Genomic DNA, 21,566 nt, shown 5'->3' with positions numbered 1-21,566 from the left:
GAATTATGTAGGAATTTGACGGCTCCAAGTTTGGATTGTATTATGAGCTCCACCTGGTGGTTTAATCAATGGACTGCAACAGAGAATTTATGACTTTTCTTTTTTCTTTACCCTTGGGTATTAAACACTAGGGGAGGTAAGAATAATTAAAATAATTAAAATCATGTAAATAATTTTAATTATTTATATTTACGAGTGTACTATATTTATGAGTGTGCACTTTAAACATGGCTACATTGCAAACTGTTATTGAGAGCCATAAACTGAACTGGCATAAAGACCAACCATTATTCATTTCTGCACAGCAGGTAAACAAACAAGTAAATAAATAAAATGTTTCATATTTAATCAGTAACCTTTACACGTGCACAAACAATACAGTCTCGACGTGCCGAAGCTCAGGCCAATCAGAATTCCCTATTACATCAGGTCCAAGCCAATCAGAGCCAGTTTTGTTGCCGGGGGGTTTTAGCCAATCAGAGGTGAGCAGGGTGAAGTCTGGCCGAGGTAAGAGTGGTGTGAGTGAGTGTGTGTGTGTGTGTGTGTGTGAGAGAGAGAGAGAGAGAGAGAGAGAGAGAGACATAGCTGTAACACTGTAATAACACACTGTTTATCGGAATAACGGAGCTCGTGTGTAAACCTGAAACTATGACATGCTAAGAAACATTCTGACGCGCACGTGCTGGAGCCGACTTCCGCTCATGCGCACCGGTCAGGTCGGTAGAGCGTGAGCTTTCCATGCTCTTCCATACAAGTGATTATAATAGCGGAGTGTGTGTAGAAATGTGTAGAAGTGTGGTCAGCTGATGTCCCGCATAACGGACACGCATGCGGGGATGATGCTGGAATTAACTCTGGATTAACTCGGATCTCTTATGTTTCCTGCTCTAACACATCTGTCTCAGATCATTAACGTGTGTTATAGCTGTGCAAGAAGATTAGATTTGATGTTACTATGTGTATTAGTGTGTGTTCATGAGTGTGTTAGAATGTTTGTGTTCGAGTGGGGCGAAGGTTACATGGCTGTGTTGGGGTGTGTGTGTGTGTGTGTGTGTGTGTGTGTATGGTTTACAGCCTTTTATTAGGATAATTTAAGTGTGTTAGTGTTAGAGTGTGTGCATATGTGTGTGTTGTCACTAGTTTCATTCCTTCCCTTGTTTTGTGCCCTTCCTCTCTGGGTGTAGTGCGCACTTCTCCGTGTTGAGATGCCCAATAAGTCCACACAGAGTGTGGGGAGTGTGTCGGCTCAGAGTGTCACTCCGGACCGAGGAGAACCGAACCTAGGACCAGCACAGCAGGAGAACCGAGGGGACGATGACATCATCAAGTCACCCAGTGACCCCAGACAGTACAGGTAATACCTCAGCTCGCTGAACTGGGAAGGAGGAGTGAGGAAGCAATGAATAAGGAGAACAGGAAACAATGACCACATAAGGACAGGGGAAGTCAGGAATTGCAGTGAACTCTAGGGACCTCAGTGCAGGCCTCATGTTACAGCAAAAGTGAAGAATACAGATAATATTTCTACTGCATACATGCTCATATTCACACCTCAGTGTTTGTCTCTCTTTCTCTCTGTCTCTATCTCTCTCTGACTCTGTCTGTCTTTCTCTTTCTGTCTCTCACTCTCTCTCTCTCTGTCTCTCTCAGATATATAGAGTTGAATAATGGCCTTCGTGCTTTGCTGATCTCAGACTTCAGCAGCTCTGAAGGGAAATCAGATGACGATGATGATGATGACGATGAGGAAGAAGAGGAAGATGAAGAGGAGGAAGATGATTCAGGAGAGGGAACAGATGATGAGTCAGAGGAAGATGATGATGAGCAGGACAGTGACGATGAGGAGGAGGAGGTGAAGAAGAAAAAGAAGAATTCGGAGAAACAGGTCAGTGACATTTCACACACACACACACCCCTAATACACACGCTAGTTCCACTACACTGTTAAAGCTAACAAATCACATAAAACGGATGCCAGTGTGGCTAGCGTATAAGCTAACTCGACTAGTAACTCCAGCTGTTTGGGATGTTCGTCCTTCTGTCCTTTTTATCGTTAGTGCCTGTCCAAAATCTAATAATTGTTTACGTCTAGATGCTAGCTCTGTTAAAATGTAAACGAAGTGGCAGAAAACAAGAAACACGTGGAACCTGTTAAGAGAGAGAGAGACAGGAAACTATGACCATATAAGGAATGTGGAAACCGAATAGGGTCAAATTCATGGGAGGTCATAATTATGTGTATTGTGTGGGGTTTTTTCAGTATATTTATTCACATGTGTGTGTGAGACAGTCAGCAGCAGCCCTGTGTATCGGTGTGGGGAGTTTCAGTGACCCTGAGGACCTGCCGGGTCTCGCCCACTTCCTGGAACACAGTGAGTGTATACACGTCTACCTCAGCACTGATATCACTCCATGTCTCAGTCTTCCCTTCACGCTCTGTGTAGTGTGTGTTTGTGTGTGAAGTTCTAGGTTTCTTGACATACCTCCAAAATCCGCACTGCAGTTCTATAACCTTCTGTTTGCATCTTGGTGTATTTCTCTGTTTCTCCTGTGGCTCTTTTAACACTTTCAACAATGAGAATAAACAAATCATTGCAACATGTGTGCGAAATAATAATAAATGGCAGGATTTGATGTGTGGACGATCTGGAGGCTCAGCTGAATTCACTGATTCTGAAACTGAGAGCGCGCAGCATGAACGCTCATCACTGTTGCCCTGAATATCGCTCAGCTTCGGCGTCTTTGAGGAAATCCGGCATCCGTGGCTGATCTGACTCTGAGCTGTGTGGGATTGAGTAGTAACCATAAGCGCTCTTTCACACATGACGGAGTTCATGCTCTCGCTCTGTGCACGGGTTTTATTTAGCTTTAAATGACAACCTCTCCAGGAGGAATTGCTTTGGGAAGTGTTAACAGTCCATTAAGGCAAAAGAAAATGAAAGAACGGGAAAAAAAGTCTTTTCCGAATGTGTGTAGTTGACTGTAGAATCGATTTAAACTAGTGTGAAATATTTCCTAAGATCCTCATCCCGAGCGCAGTTCCCGTATCCTCAGTGCCACTCAGAACTCTCAAATCTACTGCGAGTCCTCAGTGCATCTCTTTAGCACATCCCTCTGGAACATTCTGTGCACTCTGTCATCTTCAGTCTAGTTACCCTTCTGCATCTAAAATCCTCACTGCAGTTCCAGAATATTACATGGGCTGTGTGTAAATCATAAGATCTTACGCGACATATCGCTGCCTGATATGTTTTTCTCTCTCTCTCTCTCTCGCTCGCTCTTGCTCCGTGTTAGTGGTGTTTATGGGCAGTGAGAAATATCCGCGTGAGAATGGATTCGATGCGTTCCTGAAGAAACACGGCGGCAGTGATAATGCCTCCACTGACTGTGAGAGGACTGTGTTCCAGTTCGACGTGCAGAGGAAGAAATTTCGAGAAGCTCTCGACAGGTACGTCAAAAAATGTAAAGATAAGTAAAAAACACACAGACTTGGATAATACACTCAGAATCATAGAGTCAGAGTCTTACAACAGAGTCAGAATCTTGGGATCAGAACCGTAGATTAGAGTAACAACTGTAGATTAGGGTCAGAATCATACATTAGAGTCAGAATCCTAGATTAGAGTCAGAACAGGTCAGAATCACAGAATAGGGTCAGAACCTTGGATTAGGGTCAGAGTTGTTGATTAGAGTCAGAATTGTTGATTAGAGTCAGAATCGTAGATTGGAGTCAGAACAGTAGATTAGGGTCAGAGTTGTAGATTAGGGTCAGAATCACAGAATAGGGTCAGAATTGTAGGTTAGAGTCAGAAATGTAGATTAGAGCCAGAACTGTAGATTAGGGTCAGAATAGTAGTTTAGAATCAGAAATGTAGATTAGAGTCAGAGTCATAGATTAGAGTCAGAAATGTACACTACCTACATTGTGATGTCTTTTTGGTGTTTTTTCCAGATGGGCTCAGTTCTTCATCTGTCCTCTGATGATCAGAGACGCCATAGAGAGAGAGGTGGAGGCTGTCGACAGCGGTGAGGGAATGCACATCAGGCAGATGGACTACACATTAGCATGTTATTAGTTTATAATAGGGCTGCAAAATTAATTGAATATCGATTGTGATTTTAACTGCCCACGATTCGATTACATGAACATGACCGACCATGATATTGACGCTTAAAGTTCGTCCTCCGCTCATAGAAAACTCTGCTGCAGATCAAATCAAGCGCTTCCTAAACTTACAGCCACTCACCATAGAGCGGCGCAGGGAAGACATCATTTTGTAACGCCAAAACCCGGAAACCAAGATAGCATTTTAGCGCTCCAGCTGCCAGCTTCACTTGCGGGAGGGGAAATCGTGACATTAACATGTTGCTAAAAGGCACTACAGAGGTTGTTGGGGACATTAAACATCATCACGCTGAACAGGAAAAAACGTTGCAGATAAACTCAGGGCTCTACAGTGCGAACATTTCACTTGCATTTACGACTGAATAGAACTTTGTGCGACTGTGAATAAATGTTTATTCGCACCGGTGTGAGTGACCTGTTCGGAGTTGTATAATACAGTCTGAATAAAAACTACAGGAAGTCCAAAATGGATCTACACCACGCAACAGTTACTTTCACACTGCTTTTCATCATCTCAATCAACCGAACAAGTGTGTAAATACTGAAAAGAAACCATTACGATGACAATAGTAACTCTGTACATCATCTGCTTCTCTCAACTTCCCGATCTCACAAATGCCATCTTTTATTGATCCCGCAAAATGACCTGCACCTGCTACTTGCTCGTGTAGAGACAATGGTAAATTAATGATGTTAAGGATACAAGGTGGGTTTTAATTCAAACTTCTTTATTAAATAATTCCTCACCAATCATAATCAAGAGTAGCAACTGTTCAGTCTGTAAACATACAGTACACTGCTGCTCTCCTTCAATAACTCTAATAGCGCATTCACTTTATTTAAACTCATGCTTGCCACATATCACAAGAAAAGTCAACTCCAGTTTCCATGTTTTGATTTAATCCCCATTATCCGCAGACATCGCAACACTGTACTGGGGAACCAATCTAAAAGGAACAACTGATAAGCAAACAAAAACTAATAAAATGTAAAGATAGAAAATGTGCATAGTTATAAATAAATCATTTAATATAAAAAATAGACATTATAATAACTTCATAAAATATAAATAAAATGAGAAATGAAATAATGTTTAATTACTATGGGTTGCAGTTAATATCAATTTGACATTAAGCTTTGTAAGTTATTTCCTTAGAAGGAAATATTAGCCTTTTTCCTAATATGGATCATGTTTGTGTTAGTCTACTTTTAATTAGGACTCTTTATTGTTTAAGATATTTAAAAATAAATATTTTATGTTTGTTTATTTATCAATTATCCAACAGTATTCCTTATTGCTATTATTTTAACTCAGTTAACAGTGACCATGAGCAGAGAGCTTACATTTAACTGTTTATGACAGACCTCCTGATTAAAGCTTAAACAAAAAAGATTGGTATCTGGATCGGTTTCGGTTGTAAAAATCCTGATCGGTGCATCCCTATTGAACACCATTAAACTAAAGCGCTTTGCATCTGACGGGTAAATGAACTCCCCCAATCACATCCTATATGAGATTATTCAGATATGTACGCAATATACACAGAGCGGTTCGAGAACTGACTCCAGCCCAGAACCATGACAGTGGAAAATGTCTAATAGTGTAGCTTTAAATATATTTAAGAGGAGCAGACTTCAAAGACTGAACATTGATGTTTATTGTATTTGTTTACAAGGTGGAACAAGTTAACGGTTGTTGTTTTTTGCATACAGCCTGTAAAATTAACTGAAAATATTACGTTTAGTTTATCAGAAGGTAAGATAATTTGTCATGGCTCACACTATGTTCCTAAATTCTGTCATAATTGGCAAGCTCAAGTTTTCTCATGCCTACTTGTGTGTTATATTGTGGCACATTAATGTTACCATCTCTAAAAAAACAAAGCAAAAAAAAAACAACTTCAACCATGCGCCAAAATTTTTGACTGTGCTCCTAAATTTTTGTAATTTTTGTAAGAAATTGTTACCGTAGAGCCCTGAAACTGGTTCAGGTATGCTGTGCACAATTGCCCTCCAAAAAACGTGGTAAATCTGTGTTATGGAAAATGTTTTTTGGTGACGTTGAAGACGAGCGACCGTGGTGTAGTTTGTTTATAGCATACAGTCAGCTGTTTATTCTGGCGATTGTATTTAGGCTTCAAACTTCATAAAAGTTATGTTAATTTGTGAAAATTATTTTGATGCACAAAACGTGTTAGTATTGTAAACGTTTGCTGATCACAGAGCTTATTTTTTGCAATAATCCAAAAGCCTATGGGAAAATTCTATTGGGTTTTTGTCGAGGAAACCGGTGTGATGGTAACTTCTGGGTTCCGGTACAAAATGACATGCTACACTCTATTGGGAGATTTGGCTGCGTCTCTCCTCCTGTAAACACTGTTATTGACTTTTCTGCATTCGCCTGAATTGTTTTCATTTGGTTGCGTATTGTTATATTTGATGCATATTTTCATTTGGTTGACGGCATTTTTATTTTTACTTATCCTATATTTTGGGTACTAATTTATTTATATTTTGCTTCTATAAGATGATGCACGTTAAGGCTCAGTCTAATTTGATGCAAAGATTTGTACATTAGCAGGAATGTAGCACAACATGGAGGTGAAAGCAGCGGTCTGTTTATTTAAATGTGAAAGTGCAATAAAAATGTTGTCCGTAAAATCAATGAATAATTGTGATAAATAATCGTGATCTCAGTATTGATCAAAATAATCGGGATTATCATTTTGGCTATAATCGTGCAGCCCTAGTATATAATTAGCAGATTATTAACCGGGACAGACACGTAACTGCGTTTATGATTATGTAGCGCATTTGCCTCTTTGAACCGTTAACAGAAAACGTTGACTAGCTGACGGATTTCGTCATAACGTGAGACACGCTAGCATTCTCACCAGCGAAATGTAACCGATGTGCCATGAATGTTATATCACAGCTTTATGCTTTGTAAGAATTTCCACAAACCCATGTGTTCCTCATTCTGAAAAGATCATGAGTTGTCCCTGCAGGCTAACGTACCCGAACTGAAAACTAAAATCTCAGACTAGATATGATCTCGCCATGCCTGTATTAGCCTAGCACTTTACAAATCTTATAATTTCACTACAGGTTATTATTAATAACGTACTGAAACTCAGGACACGGGATTTGGGAAAAGAACCCTGAGTAAACATTAACGAAGGTTTGTGTGAATGTTTTGTTCTATTTCAGAGTATCAGTTAGCAAAGCCGTCAGATTCGCACCGTAAGGAGATGCTGTTCGGCAGTCTGGCTAAACCCCATCACCCCATGGCCAAGTTCTGCTGGGGTGAGTGTCCACACCGGGCCATGGCTCAGTTACACACAGCTGTTAACACAAGTTATATCAAGAACTGAACTGTAAATCAGTATGTATGTTACCTCATGTAACGATGTGATGTGCTAATTATTGCTAGTGTCGCTAAGGTAAAATATTCATCCATTTACACACCAAAACTAGCAGCACCAGATTGATAACGAGATTTCAGTATTATTGCAGTAAATACGCTACAATTAAAAATGAAATATTAAGTTAATTTCAGCTTTTTTTCCTAATTTCTGCAGCTGTTGTTTGTTGTCTATTATTTTCTTAAAAAACAAGGCTGACAAAAAATTGGGTTGAACAGGCAGCATGACAAAACCCACACCAAATCCTTGCAAAATACAAAAGAGACAAATTAATCTTATTACTTCATTATTATTATTATTATTATTATTATTATTATTATTATTATTATTATTTTATAATTCTGTACATGTTATGCAAATTAGCAGAAAAGGCAGGTGTTGTAAGACGTGTTGTTTTCTTGTCATGTACATGGTAACATGCTAGCACGTAGCCGTTAAGTCTTTATAAGTGGCTGTGGAAACGAGACAGAAACATCTGTAACACCAAAATTTACCTCAAATATGCTAAATAAATAATTTTTTTAAAAAGCCTATAGTGACACAGTTAGCATCAACTGCTAACAACAGCTCTTGTGGGTTCTGCCATTTTGAGAAGCGATAGCATTGTGTCACAGCTCAATTGTGACACAATTTTTGTTGTTTGTTTTCTTTCTTCTTTGTTCCTTTTTTTCTCTTTGCTAATATGTGCTTCACACACACTAACGGTCCTGTTCTGGGTTGTGTCCCAAATATCCTGTACCCTAACTAGCGCGGTGTGCTTTTATTGTGAAAGGGAACGCACAGACTCTGAAGACCGAGCCGAAGAAAAATAAGATAAACGTGTACAAGCGTCTGAGAAAGTTCTGGAAGAGACACTACTCTGCTCACTACATGACGCTAGCCGTGCAGTCCAGAGGTAAGTTATGCTAACGCACCTCATTTCTGTTTTATACACTCCCCCTTGGTCACTTCCCCTTGGTTAAAGGACTATTCTGCTACTTTATCAGCTCGAGTGAAGTATCAAGTGTTTTACTTTATTAGCTAGCTATTTATAGTGCTATCTAATTGATAAACCAGGCATTCTTGGTTAGCTAACTATTTAGCAAATCAGTTTTCACTCTCGCTAGTTAGTTAACGAGTTATTTAACCGTTACAAGTGTGTGACAGAAGTGCACACTTTGTCCTAGGGCGCATGTAAAACCCTAAGAGAATGCTGCTGTTTGTTTCTTGTCGTTTTTCCGTCAGAGACGCTGGACACTCTGGAGCAGTGGGTCAGAGAGATCTTCAGCAACGTCCCTAACAAGTGAGTAGCAGAATTGCACTGAGGGCTGTTAGGACACAACCGTGAGTGCAGTGCACATAACACTACTGATTACTGAATTAGGACGGAACCCGGGGAGTTTTCACAGTGAATCACACTGACAGACTGTGACGAGCTGACCGATCAGCAGCTTCGCTTTCCACTTTCTTTAATTCTTGATTTTTTTCCTCTTTTCTGTTTTTTTTGTTCATTTCTTTGTTTTTTCTTCTTTCTACACTTTCTATTTCCTTCTTTTTACTTTTGCTTTAAACACGTTTATTTCATCTTCTTTCTTTTTTTCTTTCTTTCCTGTTTTGTTCCTTGTTCTTCTTTCCTCTCCTTTTTGTTCTTTCTTTCTTTAATAATAATAATAATAATAATAATAATAATAACACCTTTTGTTTGATGTTGCAGTGGTCTGCCCAGACCCGACTTCTCTCACCTGCTTGAGCCGTTTAACACTCCGGCCTTCAACAAACTGTACCGAGGTAAAGGAGTGTGGGCGTGTCCCAATCCATACACCCCATTTATTATATATTCCACCATCAGTCCACTGTGGGCGTGTCCCTGTCCACACACCCTAATCACAACCATTCACATTGTCTTCTCACCACATTTCATAAAAGCACACATTTGAGAAACATTATTTCTGTGTGTGTGGTAGTGGTACCTGTGAGAAAAGAACACTCCCTCACCATCACCTGGGCATTTCCCCCTCAGGAGAAACACTACAGGTGAGTTCACTTGAGTAAAAGGTTTACCTTTGCCAACTACACTAAGCTGTATTACCTGGGATCATAATAGTGAGTTAACTTACCTGAACCTGAACTTGGTTACCTGCTTACCTCCCTTTTGTATCAGCGTTCGGCCCAGGGTAATGACTGAGACTAATTTACCTGGGCTAAAATACTCAGGCTAATGAAGATCAGCTGATGTACCTGGGTTGATGTATAAGTTCACACTACCTGTGTGTGTGTGTGTGTGTGTGTGTGTATGTGCGTGTTGTAGGGTGAAGCCGTTACACTATCTGGCCTGGCTCATCGGTCATGAAGGAGCCGGCAGCATCCTGTCTCTGCTCCGGAAGAAGTACATCTCTCTCTCTCTCTCACACACACACACTTTCATTCTTTACACATACATTAATATGTGTGTGTGTGTGTGTGTCTGTGTAGGTGTTGGGCGTTGGCTCTGTATGGTGGTAACAGTGAGACTGGGTTTGATCAGAACTCCACTTACTCCATCTTCAGCATCAACATCACACTCACGGACCAGGGCTTCCAGAACTTCTACCAGGTCTGCACTACATAGGGACACTACATAGGGTACACTACATAGGGTACAGTTCATAGGGATGATTAATGAAGGTGTAATTAAGGGTGTAATTGAAGGTGTAGTTGATGATGTAGTTGAATGTGTAATTAAAGGTGTAGTTTAAGGTGTAACTGGTATAGTTAAAGGTGTACTTGAAGGTGTAAAGGTGTAATTAAAGTTACAATTGTGTAATTGGTGTAGTTTAAGGTATAATTGGTATAGTTAAAAGTGTAGTTAAAAGTGTAGTTTAAGGTGTAGTTAAATGTTTAATTGTTGTAGATAAATGTTTATTTAAAGGTGTAGTTTAAGGTGTTAAAGGTGTAATTGGTGTAGTTAAAAGTTCAGTTTAAAGTGTAGTTTGTGTAGTTTAAGGTGTAGTTAAAGGTGTAATTGATGTAGTTTAAGGTGTAGATAAAGGTGTAATTGGTGTAGTTAAAGGTGTAATTGGTGTAGTTTAATGTGTAGATAAAGGTGTAGTTTAAGGTGTAGTTAAAGGTGTAACTGGTGTAGTGTAAGGTATAGACAAAGGTGTAGTTGAAGTTGTAATTGGTGTAGTTTAATGTGTAATTGGTGTAGTTAAAGGTGTAGTGTAAGGTGTAGTTTAAGGTGTAATTGGTGTAGTTTAATGTGTAAATAAAGGTGTAGTTTAATATGTAGTTAAAGGTGTAATTTGTGTAGTTAAAAGTGTAGATAAAGGTGTAATTGGTGTAGTCAAAGTTGTAGTTAAAGTTGTAATTGGTGTAGTTTAAGGTGTAGATTTGAGGTCTAGTTTAAGATGTAGTTAAAGGTATAGTTAAATGTAATTGGTGTAGTTAAAGGTGTAATTGGTGAAGTTTAAGGTGTAGATAAAAATGTAGTTTAAGGTGTAGATAAAGGTGTAGTTCATGTAGTTTAAGGTGTAGGTAAAGGCGTAGTTTAAGTTGTAATTTAAGGTGTAGATAAAGGCGTAGTTTAAGTTGTAATTTAAGGTGTAGATAAAAGTGTAATTTAAGGTGTCGTTAAAGGTGTAATTGCTGTACAGGTGGCTGATCTGGTGTTTCAGTACGTGAAGATGCTGCAGCGTCTTGGCCCTCAGCTCAGGTAAGACACTTCCTGTTATTACATGTTCTTCTGTAGTCATGTGACACACATGCACACGTATGCAATCAGACGTTCCACTCTGCTATTCTTTAAAACTAAACGATGTTTTGTGCAGAATTTATGAGGAAATCCAGAAGATTGAAGCTAATGAGTTCCGCTACCTAGAACAGGTATGCTAATTAGCATTCATTTATTAGCATTAGTGTAGTGATTTTGTTATTAGCATTAGCATTAGCAATAACAATGTGCGAATAATGTAAAGTAGCATTTTTGTGGTATTAGCATTAATGTGCTAATGAAATGTGAAGTGTCATTCTTTTATTAAGGCTAGCATTTACGTTAGCATTATCAGTGTGTAAAAAATGACAGATCTCTTATCCATTAGCGTTAACTTCAGCACTGTGTGTGTTTTTAGCAGGAAATGTTAGCTTTTAATAGCATTATCAGTGGGAATGATGTGAATGATGTAATTGTGTGTGTGTGTGTGTGTGTAGACAGATCCGATCGAGTACGTGGAGGATGTGTGTGAGAACATGCAGCTGTTTGCTAAAGAGGATTTCCTAACAGGAGATCAGCTGCTGTTCGAGTTTAATCCAGAGGTAAACACACACACACCTTTAGCAAATTAGCAATCTAGTGCTAACTGTTTGCTACAGCTAGGTACTGTGTGTTAGCCTGTTAAAATCCAGGCTATACAACTGACAGTGCTAATAGATATGGCTAATTAGCTAACGCTGCTCTTTTGTTTCTCTTTGTGTATCAGGTGATCGGCTCTGTCCTAAATCTCCTCACTGCAGACAAAGTAAACTTGCTGCTGCTGTCTCCGGAACATGAGGGTCTCTGTCCTCTGCAGGAGAAGTGGTTCGGCACTCAGTACAGTGTTGAGGGTGTGTGTGTGTGTGAAGGTTACCGTGGGGATTAACAGACTGCAGTAAAAAGATGACATACTACTACACTAGTTTATATAGTACACTGTGTAGTGCACTAGTGAACGGCTAAGGACGGAACCACAATCTGTTCACTGAATGATAGCGTGTTAGCGTAGTATGTGTTAGCATAAAGTGTGTGTTAGCATAGAGTGTGTTAGTGTAGTGTGTGTATTAGCTCAGGATGTGTTAGCGTATTGTGTATTAGCTCAGGATGTGTTAGCATGCTAACATAGTGCTGTTGTGCTGCAGATATCCAGCAACAGTGGAGCGACCGCTGGGCCTCAGACTTAGAGCTAAACTCAGACTTCCACCTTCCTGCTGAAAACCAGTTCATTGGTGAGACACACACACACACACACACATACACACACACACAGCCTTCGTGCTCACAGCGTTGTGTGTTCTGTTCTCCTCAGCGACGGACTTTACACTGAAACCCTTGGACTGTGAGGACACAGAGTTTCCTGTTAAAGTCTCTGACGCTGCCCGAGGGTGTGTGTGGTACAAGAAGGACAACAAATTTAAAATTCCTAAAGGTGTGTTCCGAAATGTTCCTTAAACACTCTTAAATACACCAATAATAATTCATAATAATGATCTAAGAAAGGAATAAACAGTTTGAACCAGTCACGGTCTGATATGCTAAAATATGTTAATTACAATAGGATAAAGATGTACTGACTGGAAGCATTTAGCTTCAGAACCTGCGTGCTAAGCTGTCTTGCTAGCTGGCTTGCTTAGCTGATGTTAGCGCTGAATAGACGGTGGTTGTCATGGTAATTTAAGGTTGTATTCTGACAGGGATAAATAAACCTGTGAGGAAATGTGGAGGTAAACTGTAACTCTGATCATGTGACCTTCTTTAAGTTAGGTAATATTCTAGAAAAGTAAAGAGCTCAGGGTTTCAATCTCTCTCTCTCTCTCCCTCTCTCTCTCTGTTAGCCTACGTGTGGTTCCATCTCATCTCCCCGCTGATACAGAAGTCTCCTAAGAAGTAAGAATGGAGTTTTTCAAAGCTCAAATATTTTTATAATGAGTGTATGTCTTCACTGTCTCACTCTCTCTGTCTCACTCTCTGTCTGTCTCACTCTGTCTGTCTCACTCTCTGTCTGTCTCACTCTGTCTGTCTCATGCTCCGTCTGTCTCGCTCTCTGTCCCTCAGTCTGGTCCTGTTTGACGTATTTGTGAACGTGTTGCTGTATAACGTTTCGGAGCCGGCGTATGAGGCCGACGTGGCTCAGCTCGAGTACAAACTCACAGCGGAGGAACATGGACTCGTCATCAAGGTCAAAGGGTTCAACCATAAACTACGGGTGAGACACACACACACACACACACACACACACGCACACACACACACACAAAACTGCCTCAACCTTGACCTTGGTTTGTATGTGCTGTTTTCTGTGCAGCTGCTGTTTAACCTGATTGTGGATCATCTGTCTGATTTCTCTGTGCCGCCCGACGTCTTCAGCATGTTCACCGAGCAGCTGAAGAAGTCTTACTTTAACATCCTGATAAAGCCTGAGAAACTCGCCAAGTGAGTGTGTGTTCACGCGCTAACCGAAACGGTGCTAAACCACATGCAATAAACCTAGATTTTAGTTTCTTTATTTCATGCTAGTCAGAGTGTGTGTGTGAGTGAGTGAAGATGATGGTGATGGTGGTGGTGGTGTGTATGTGTGTGTGTGTGTGTGAGTGAGTGAGTGAGTGAAGAATATGATGATGATGATGATGTGTGTGTGTCTGTGTGATGATGATGGTGGTCTGCGTGCGAGTTTGTGTGTGTGTGTGTGAGAGTGAGTGAAGATGATGATGATGATGGTGTGTGTGTCCGTGTGTTTGTGTGTGTGTGTGAGTGAGTGAAGATGATCATCATGATGATGATGATGGTGTGTGTGTCCGTGTGTGTGTGTGTGAGTGAGTGAAGATGATGATGATGATGATGATGGTGTGTGTGTCCGTGTCTGTGTGTGTGTGTGAGTGAGTGAAGATGATGATGGTGATGATGGTGTATGTGTCTGTGTGTGTGAGTGAGTGAAGATGATGATGATGATGGTGTGTGTGTCCATGTGTGTGTGTGAGTGAGTGAAGATGATGATGATGATGATGATGGTGTGTGTGTCCGTGTCAGTGTGTGTGTGTGCGAGTGAGTGAACATGATGATGATGATGATGATGGTGTATGTGTCCGTGTGTGTGAGTGAGTGAAGATGATGATGATGATGATGATGATGATGGTGGTGGTGGTGTGTGTGTGAGTGAGTGATGATGATGATGATAGTGGTGTGTGTGTCCGTGTGTGTGTGTGAGTGAGTGAAGATGATGATGGTGGTGGTGTGTGTGTGAGTGAGTGATGATGATGATGATGATGATGATGGTGGTGGTGGTGGTGTGTATGTGAGTGAGTGATGATGATGATGATAGTGGTGTGTGTGTCCGTGTGTGTGTGTGAGTGAGTGAAGATGATGATGATGGTGGTGGTGGTGGTGTGTGTGTGAGTGAGTGATGATGATGATGATGATGATGATGGTGGTGGTGGTATGTGTGTGAGTGAGTGATGATGATGATAGTGGTGTGTGTGCCCGTGTGTGTGAGTGAGTGAAGATGATGATGATGATGATGGTGGTGGTGTGTGTGTGAGTGAGTGATGATGATGATGATGATGGTGGTGGTGGTGGTGGTGGTGGTGTGTGTGTGAGTGAGTGATGATGATGATAGTGGTGTGTGTGTGAGTGAGTGAAGATGATGATGATGGTGTGTGTGTGTGTGAAGATGAAGATGATGATGATGATGATGGTGGTGTGTGTGTGTGTCTCCAGGGACGTGCGCTTGTTGATCCTGGAGGCCGAGCGGTGGTCAGTGGTGCAGAAACACCAGGCGGTGGTGGAGGGGATCAGCGTGGATGAGCTGATGGAGTTTGTATGCAGCTTTAAGGCGGAGCTTTACGCCGAGGGACTGGTGCAGGGGAACCTCACTCGTACGGTATACAACACACACCCATCACGGGGCGCTCTGATTGGCTGAGAGTAGTAGGGATGATGGCAGAAAGGGGTGTGGCCTAATAACAGATTCTATATCATTGATGTGTGATTAGACATAACACATATTCTTCAGCTTTAGTGCATTTGACACGCCAAAACACGGAAACTGATCCATTCCATAATACACACATCTTTTATCACAAGTAATCACATGCTTATGAAGTGAAGGTCCTCCATAACTCAGAGGTAAACGGTACTCTCAGTGATGCTGCCACCATCATGCTTCACACGGTTCTCAGGCCCGACTCTGCCAGTTTTCTCAGCATTAACTGATGATTACAGTGCTAACACAACTTTTTTATTATTTGCACTAAAACGTCTCCGCAGTTTACCTGATGATGAAAGTATTGGCAGTGGTGGGTGTGTGTGTGTATGTGTGTGTGTGTGTGTGTGTGAAGCTGAAATTTCCTAAATAAAGCTATGGGTGTGTGTGTGTGTGTGTGGGTGTGTGTGTGTGTGTGGGTGTTAAAACCATGTGTGTTTGTGTTATCTGCAGGAGGCCATTGACTTTCTGAACTACCTCACACAGTGAGTAACATCTGTTAACATGTTATATGTTTGTTATTAAAGTTAGATTGGTATGTTCCATGTGTTCAGGTGGTGACGCGCACGCGCATGCGCGCGTGTGTGTGTGTGTGTGTGTGTGTTTCAGTAAACTACAGTACAGGAAGTTGTCAGCAGAAGTTCCTGTTCAGTTCAGGGTGGTGGAGCTGCCGCACACGCGCAGTGTGTGTAAAGTGAAGTCTCTCAGTAAAGGAGACGCGAACTCAGAAGTCACTGTTTATTACCAGGTACAAATCCTCTGATATTGTTATTATTATTCTAGTTGTTGTTGTTCTAAAATAAGATTTGTAATACCGTAATTTCCGGACTATAAGCCGCTACTTTTTTCACACACTTTGAACACTGCGGCTTAAACAATGATGCGGCTAATTTATGGATTTTTACGGGCTAACGAGCTTACCAATGAAATTACCGAACAGGTCACAGTGGACCAATGAAACTGTTCGAATTAAATCAAACGCACTCACACTAAATTCTTCAGATCAGTCATTTTGCGCTTCATGCACACACCCTTATCATGGAAAACACACGAAGAAATGCATATGATGCAGCTTTCAAGTTAAAGGCGATCAATCTGGCTGTCGAAGAAGGAAATAGCATGCAAGAAGCAACTTTTGCTCAAGTCTGCCAGTGGATCCTAACAACGTGGAGCAGTGTCAAAAAATCTATCACCAGCAGGTTTCGAAAGGCTGGACTGCTGCGTGATGAAGAAGACAGCACGAGCTCAAGGGCGAATTTGCCTCGAGACGTAAGTGACATTGAGAGCGACAACAAAAGAGAGACTGAGGAAGTGTGTGACGAAGTACCGGTAATTCTGAGGCTGTTCAATTCCGACACTGAAGAAGACGACTTTAGTGGTTTTAGTGCGCAGGAGGAAGATGAAGATAGCGATCAATGACTTTTCCTGGTAGGCAACTGTATTTTTTATTTTTTTAACCAGCCGTGTTACAGGCACTGTTCGGAATAAAGCATTTACGGTACGTATTTAATTAAAAATTAAAAAAAATCTCTGTGTAACATCTTTCTGTGTACATATCTCATGTTTACAACGTGGACACCTGCGGCTTATAGACAAGTGCGGCCTATATATGTACAAAATTTTTTTTCTTTTTAAAGTTAGTGGGTGCGGCTTATATTCAGGTGCGCTCAATAGTCCGAAAATTACGGTAATTAAATTTTAAATGGCGATGGAGTTACAGTCGTGCTGAAATTCAGTTCTTTTTATTCGGCCCCGAACACCGCTGGTGCGAAGCCCTATTGGATCTGCTCCGTTTATTATTATTATTATTATTATTATTATTATTATTATTATTATTTTCCAAAATGAATCACGTTTTAGAGATCCTAAACATACCCGAAAACTCACAAAACTTTGCAGATGCGTCAGAACCGGTGACAATTTACATCTGACAGGGGTTCCAGAATTGATTGTGGCAAAATGGATCAACAGCGCCACCTACAAAATTTCAACGATGTGCGCCTCGTGCCACGTTTCACCTACATGTACGAAATTCGGTACACCTGTATAAGATGGCCATACCTACAAAAACGTCTCTTGAACCCATGCCCTAAACTCAACAGGAAGTCAGCCATTTTGATTTTTCTCTGAGATTTTTGTTCCGTTTTTTTGCCAATTCCAGGCCTCGTATTTTAATGAACTCCTCCTAGCGATTTCATCAGATCGGCGTCATATTTGGTCGATAGATCGATAGGCATAGACGACACTAAATTGTGAAGCTTTTGAGTTTCCGCTGCACGACGTGCGCGTGGTGGTCTCACAAATTTCGATGTTTCGCCATGAAAAAGGAAGTTGGTATAACTCAAACATAGAATGTCCAGTCTGCTCCAAACTTCACGTTTGATACATGTCCCGGCCTGAAGATCTCTACATGCCAAGATTCAGTAATAGTCATAGTGCCACCTGCTGGCAACAAGAAATGATTCATTTTACATCGTGATACACTTCTAACAACATGTAAGTGCTAAAAAAAAATGGAATGGCATTCCCCTGGCAGGGCAGCCCCAACATGCACCCGGGTGTGAGGGCCCGTTCATCGCTGCTTTCAGCTTTAATTGTTGTTGTGTTTTTCAGTCTGGAGCGAAGAACCTGCGAGAGCACACACTGATGGAGCTGCTGGTGGTGAGTGTGTTTGTTTTTGAGATGATGTCATAGTATGCCTTACAGCAGCCTACCAATTGCCAACTTTACAGTACTTCAAACTGACACGCAGTGGTCTCTGTGCCTCAGTAAGGGATGCGTGGCTTGTGTGACTCGGTCCTAGTGAAGAAGGAGGGGCCTATGTGAGTCAATGCTAATGAAGGGGTGTGGCCCCTAAGTAATTGTTCATGATGGAGGCGTGGTTTCTGTGAATTAGTGCCATTGAAGGAGTTGTGGTTACTGTCAGTGTTAATAAAGGAGGCGTGACCACTGTGACTCGGTCTCAGTGAAGGTGGAGGAGCCTCCATAAGTCAAGCTAATGAGGGAGGCATGGCCTCTGTGACTCGGTCTCAGTGAAGGAGGAGGAGCCTCCATAAGTCAAGCTAATGAGGGAGGCATGGCCTCTGTGACTCGGTCTCAGTGAAGGAGGAGGAGCCTCCGTAAGTCAAGCTAATGAGGGAGGCACGGCCTCTGTGACTCGGTCTCAGTGAAGGAGGAGGAGCCTCCGTAAGTCAAGCTAATGAGGGAGGCACGGCCTCTGTGACTCGGTCTCAGTGAAGGAGGAGGAGCCTCCGTAAGTCAAGCTAATGAGGGAGGCACGGCCTCTGTGACTCGGTCTCAGTGAAGGAGGAGGGGCCTCTGTAATTATCAGTATTTGTCTGCGTGTGTGTTACAGATGCACATGGAGGAGCCGTGCTTCGACTTCCTCAGGACTAAAGAGACTCTGGGGTGAGTCGCGGATCAGACCTTTCCCTCCTCCCTCATGTTCTGTCGTTCGTTAACATGTATGTGTGTGTGGGGGGGTGGTGGGTTTGTCCTGCAGGTATCATGTCTACCCCACCTGCAGAAACACCTCTGGCATCCTCGGCTTCTCCATCACTGTGGAGACGCAGGCCACCAAGTTCAGGTGAGTCTCCTGCGCCGCTGAGTCAACAAGGGCGGGGATTAATCAGCCAATGGGCTATTCACAAACACGATCATGTGACATGACCGTACCGATTAACACAATGTATAAGCAGTATTATGTAATGTAGAGTTTTGGGGCTCGCTGCTGACGTCATGATCGTTTTTTATTAAAATTATGTAAATGAGGTGTGTGTGTGTGTGTTACAGTACAGAGCATGTGGAGATGAAGATGGAGGAGTTCCTGCAGAGCTTTGGAGAGACGCTGGCGGCGCTGACTGATGATGCGTTCAGGAGTCATGTGACGGCGCTAGTGAAGCTGAAGCAGTGTGAGGACACACACTTAGGGGAGGAGGTGGAGCGACACTGGAACGAGGTCATCACCCAACAGTATGTCTACGACCGACTCCAGCATGAGGTCAGTGTCTCTCACACACACACACACAATTACCTAAAAGTGTATATGTGTGTGTGATAACTGTGTGTGTGTGTGTGTGTGTGTGTGTGTGTGTGTCAGATCAAGGCTCTGAAGCTGATCAGTAAAGCTGAGCTGATTGACTGGTTCCTGCATCACAGGTCTCAGATCAGCAGGAGACTCAGCGTGCATGTAAGTGACGTGTTAATGACACAGTAATAAATACGTAACACCCTGAAGTTGATTATTTTCCTCTAACAGCATGCTTCCAAGCTTTTTATTCCTCTGACACCACAGCAGCTTACCCACAATTACAATGTTGTATTAATTAAAGCTTAAAGTTACAGCTTTACCTCTGACTATTACAAAGCGCTGACAGTGGATACTCCTTCCTTACACGTTACATAAACACATTTCTCTTTACACATGTTTTAAATAAAAATCTGTTTATTATCAGTGGAGCGTCTGCTGTACACATCCCTGATACTATAGAAACGATAATGCAAGCTCCGCCCCCAAGCACTAGCCGAGCTGGGAGGAGGCATTTGTTACACACAGGGCGGGGTGGCGGGGGGGTGGGGGGTCTTGTTAAGGGGGTTCATCATCATTCAGGAGTGGAAATGATCCTGAACGAGAATGCCAGTGACCTCTAGCACGTCCTGATCTGTGTAATGAGTTAATGAGATTTGATTTGTTTTGATTGATTGATTGACAGGTGGTGGGATTCGGGTCGCAGGAGAACGACCCCCCGGCTGAAGAGGAACCAGAGACATCTCAGTATGGCCAAGTGTCCGAACTGGTGTTCCTCTCTCCGTCACACACATCCCCGTCTGACATCATCATCACCAACATCAGAGCTTTCACACACACACTGACGCTGTATCCATATCACAAAGTCCTCCAGTAAACACACACACACACACACACACACGGTGTACATACATGACCCGGAGCTCTGAGGACATGAGGCTGATCCTGACTTTACAACAATAAGAGTTTTACTTTAAACTCTCTCTCTCTCTCTCTCTCTCTCTCTCTCTCTAAGGGTGCCAATATATTTGCATAGTGTTGTTGAGTGATTTGCTACACGCTGTCCTGTATACAGTTTATTCCCATCATTAAAAAGAGTTTGTAAAAGCGATTAGAAAATTTATAACAGGTGCTTTGAAACGGAACCCCTGAAGCAGTTGTGTGAAACAGAGATTTTTGAGCTCCAAGCTAGACGCGGCGCTGACGTTGCTGGACTCCAGCTGCGAGACTCAGGCGTTAAAGAGATGGTCAGACTGATGAAGCTCTTCCTGCTCTGCTGCTGTGTTTATTAAACTTTTACTAACATGCTTCACAATTTGGATCATGATTTCTATCATCTACATGAAGATCTCCCTGCGTCTTCTGACCTCTGACCATGCCCGGGCCGATAATGAGATAAATTAGACACTTGAGGAATGAGGAACAGGAGTGAGGCTGGTGATGTCAGGGAGCTTCCTGTTAATCTGGTGCTCTATAACCCTCAGAAACCCTGTTTTCTTCCTAATGTTTTAGTCTGGGCGAGGTGCCGCCCCCCAGTCAGTACTCTCCTATCATACGACAGGGTGAAGACCAACACCTGCCTGTCCGAGACACGTGAATTTTTTCGAACTGCTGCTCATGCTGCATAATGGGGTGATGTAACACACACGGAGGAAAGCGCTATCTGCACTCTTCCACATACATGAACAATTGGGTAGTATCGCTGTGATTGACAGGGGAGGGAGAGTAAGCCCCACCCACACAGAAACCACGGACAATTACGCCCTATCCGTATCGATTTTATTATGTCAGAATGGAAATTAATCATTTGAGGTGTTCAGAGAGAAAACCACACGGCACTGTGTCAGAGAATTAAGCCGATTATGTATGTAGCATGATTACATTTCAATAAATAAGTCAATAAAATGAATAAAGTAAAAAGAAATCCTTTGATTTGTGAAATTTCTTCGAAATGATTCATTCAAAAGGAACACCTCTGCTCCACTGTTTCTCTCTCTCTCTCTCTCTCTCTCTCTCTCTCTCACTGTGTGAGTGTGTGTGTGTGAGAGAGAGAGAGAGTGAGATTGTCCATGTTCTTGCTACTGGTTCCTCTGAAACATCTTTCATCACAATGGAGTAAAGAGCAACAGCTGGATATAACAACATACACTGATGATGACGAAGAAGAAAATGAAGATGGTGTGATGGAGTTCCCTCCTGAGATGAGACGAACTGTTAGACAGGAGAGAAGTTGGAGTTACTGACACTAATTATCAGGTAACATCAAAGCAACTGTTAATATATGCAAATTTATTCATGTAAAT

At 41.9% G+C, this 21,566-nt stretch overlaps 1 protein-coding gene across 5 annotated transcripts; it reads left to right on the top strand.

The window, feature by feature from the left end:
- Window positions 1-6: 6 nt before the first annotated feature.
- On the top strand, window positions 7-21,212 carry nrd1a (nardilysin a (N-arginine dibasic convertase)). Of its 5 annotated transcripts, none has more exons than XM_053628687.1 (31): window positions 7-136; window positions 1,185-1,354; window positions 1,651-1,885; window positions 2,291-2,372; window positions 3,295-3,448; window positions 3,953-4,026; window positions 7,337-7,432; window positions 8,324-8,446; window positions 8,776-8,833; window positions 9,245-9,318; window positions 9,495-9,564; window positions 9,839-9,916; window positions 10,003-10,123; window positions 11,163-11,221; window positions 11,337-11,391; window positions 11,716-11,820; window positions 11,985-12,108; window positions 12,400-12,486; window positions 12,567-12,686; window positions 13,093-13,144; window positions 13,313-13,463; window positions 13,563-13,690; window positions 14,972-15,134; window positions 15,690-15,721; window positions 15,846-15,984; window positions 17,850-17,897; window positions 18,592-18,644; window positions 18,739-18,822; window positions 19,029-19,236; window positions 19,336-19,425; window positions 19,949-21,212. In XM_053628687.1, the coding sequence occupies exons 2-31, from the start codon at window positions 1,206-1,208 to the stop codon at window positions 20,138-20,140; spliced, it is 3,204 nt and encodes a 1,067-aa protein (XP_053484662.1). In that variant the 5' UTR covers window positions 7-136; window positions 1,185-1,205; the 3' UTR covers window positions 20,141-21,212. The 5 variants fall into 5 exon arrangements, with proteins under 5 accessions (XP_053484662.1, XP_053484661.1, XP_053484659.1 ...); XM_053628686.1 differs by lacking the exon at window positions 7-136 and adding an exon at window positions 422-507; XM_053628684.1 differs by lacking the exon at window positions 7-136 and adding an exon at window positions 523-716.
- The last annotated feature ends 354 nt before the right edge of the window (window positions 21,213-21,566 follow it).

This window comes from Ictalurus furcatus, chromosome 7 (assembly GCF_023375685.1).
Source record: "Ictalurus furcatus strain D&B chromosome 7, Billie_1.0, whole genome shotgun sequence".
NCBI lineage: Eukaryota > Metazoa > Chordata > Actinopteri > Siluriformes > Ictaluridae > Ictalurus > Ictalurus furcatus.
This window is presented reverse-complemented; position numbering and strand designations above follow the sequence as displayed.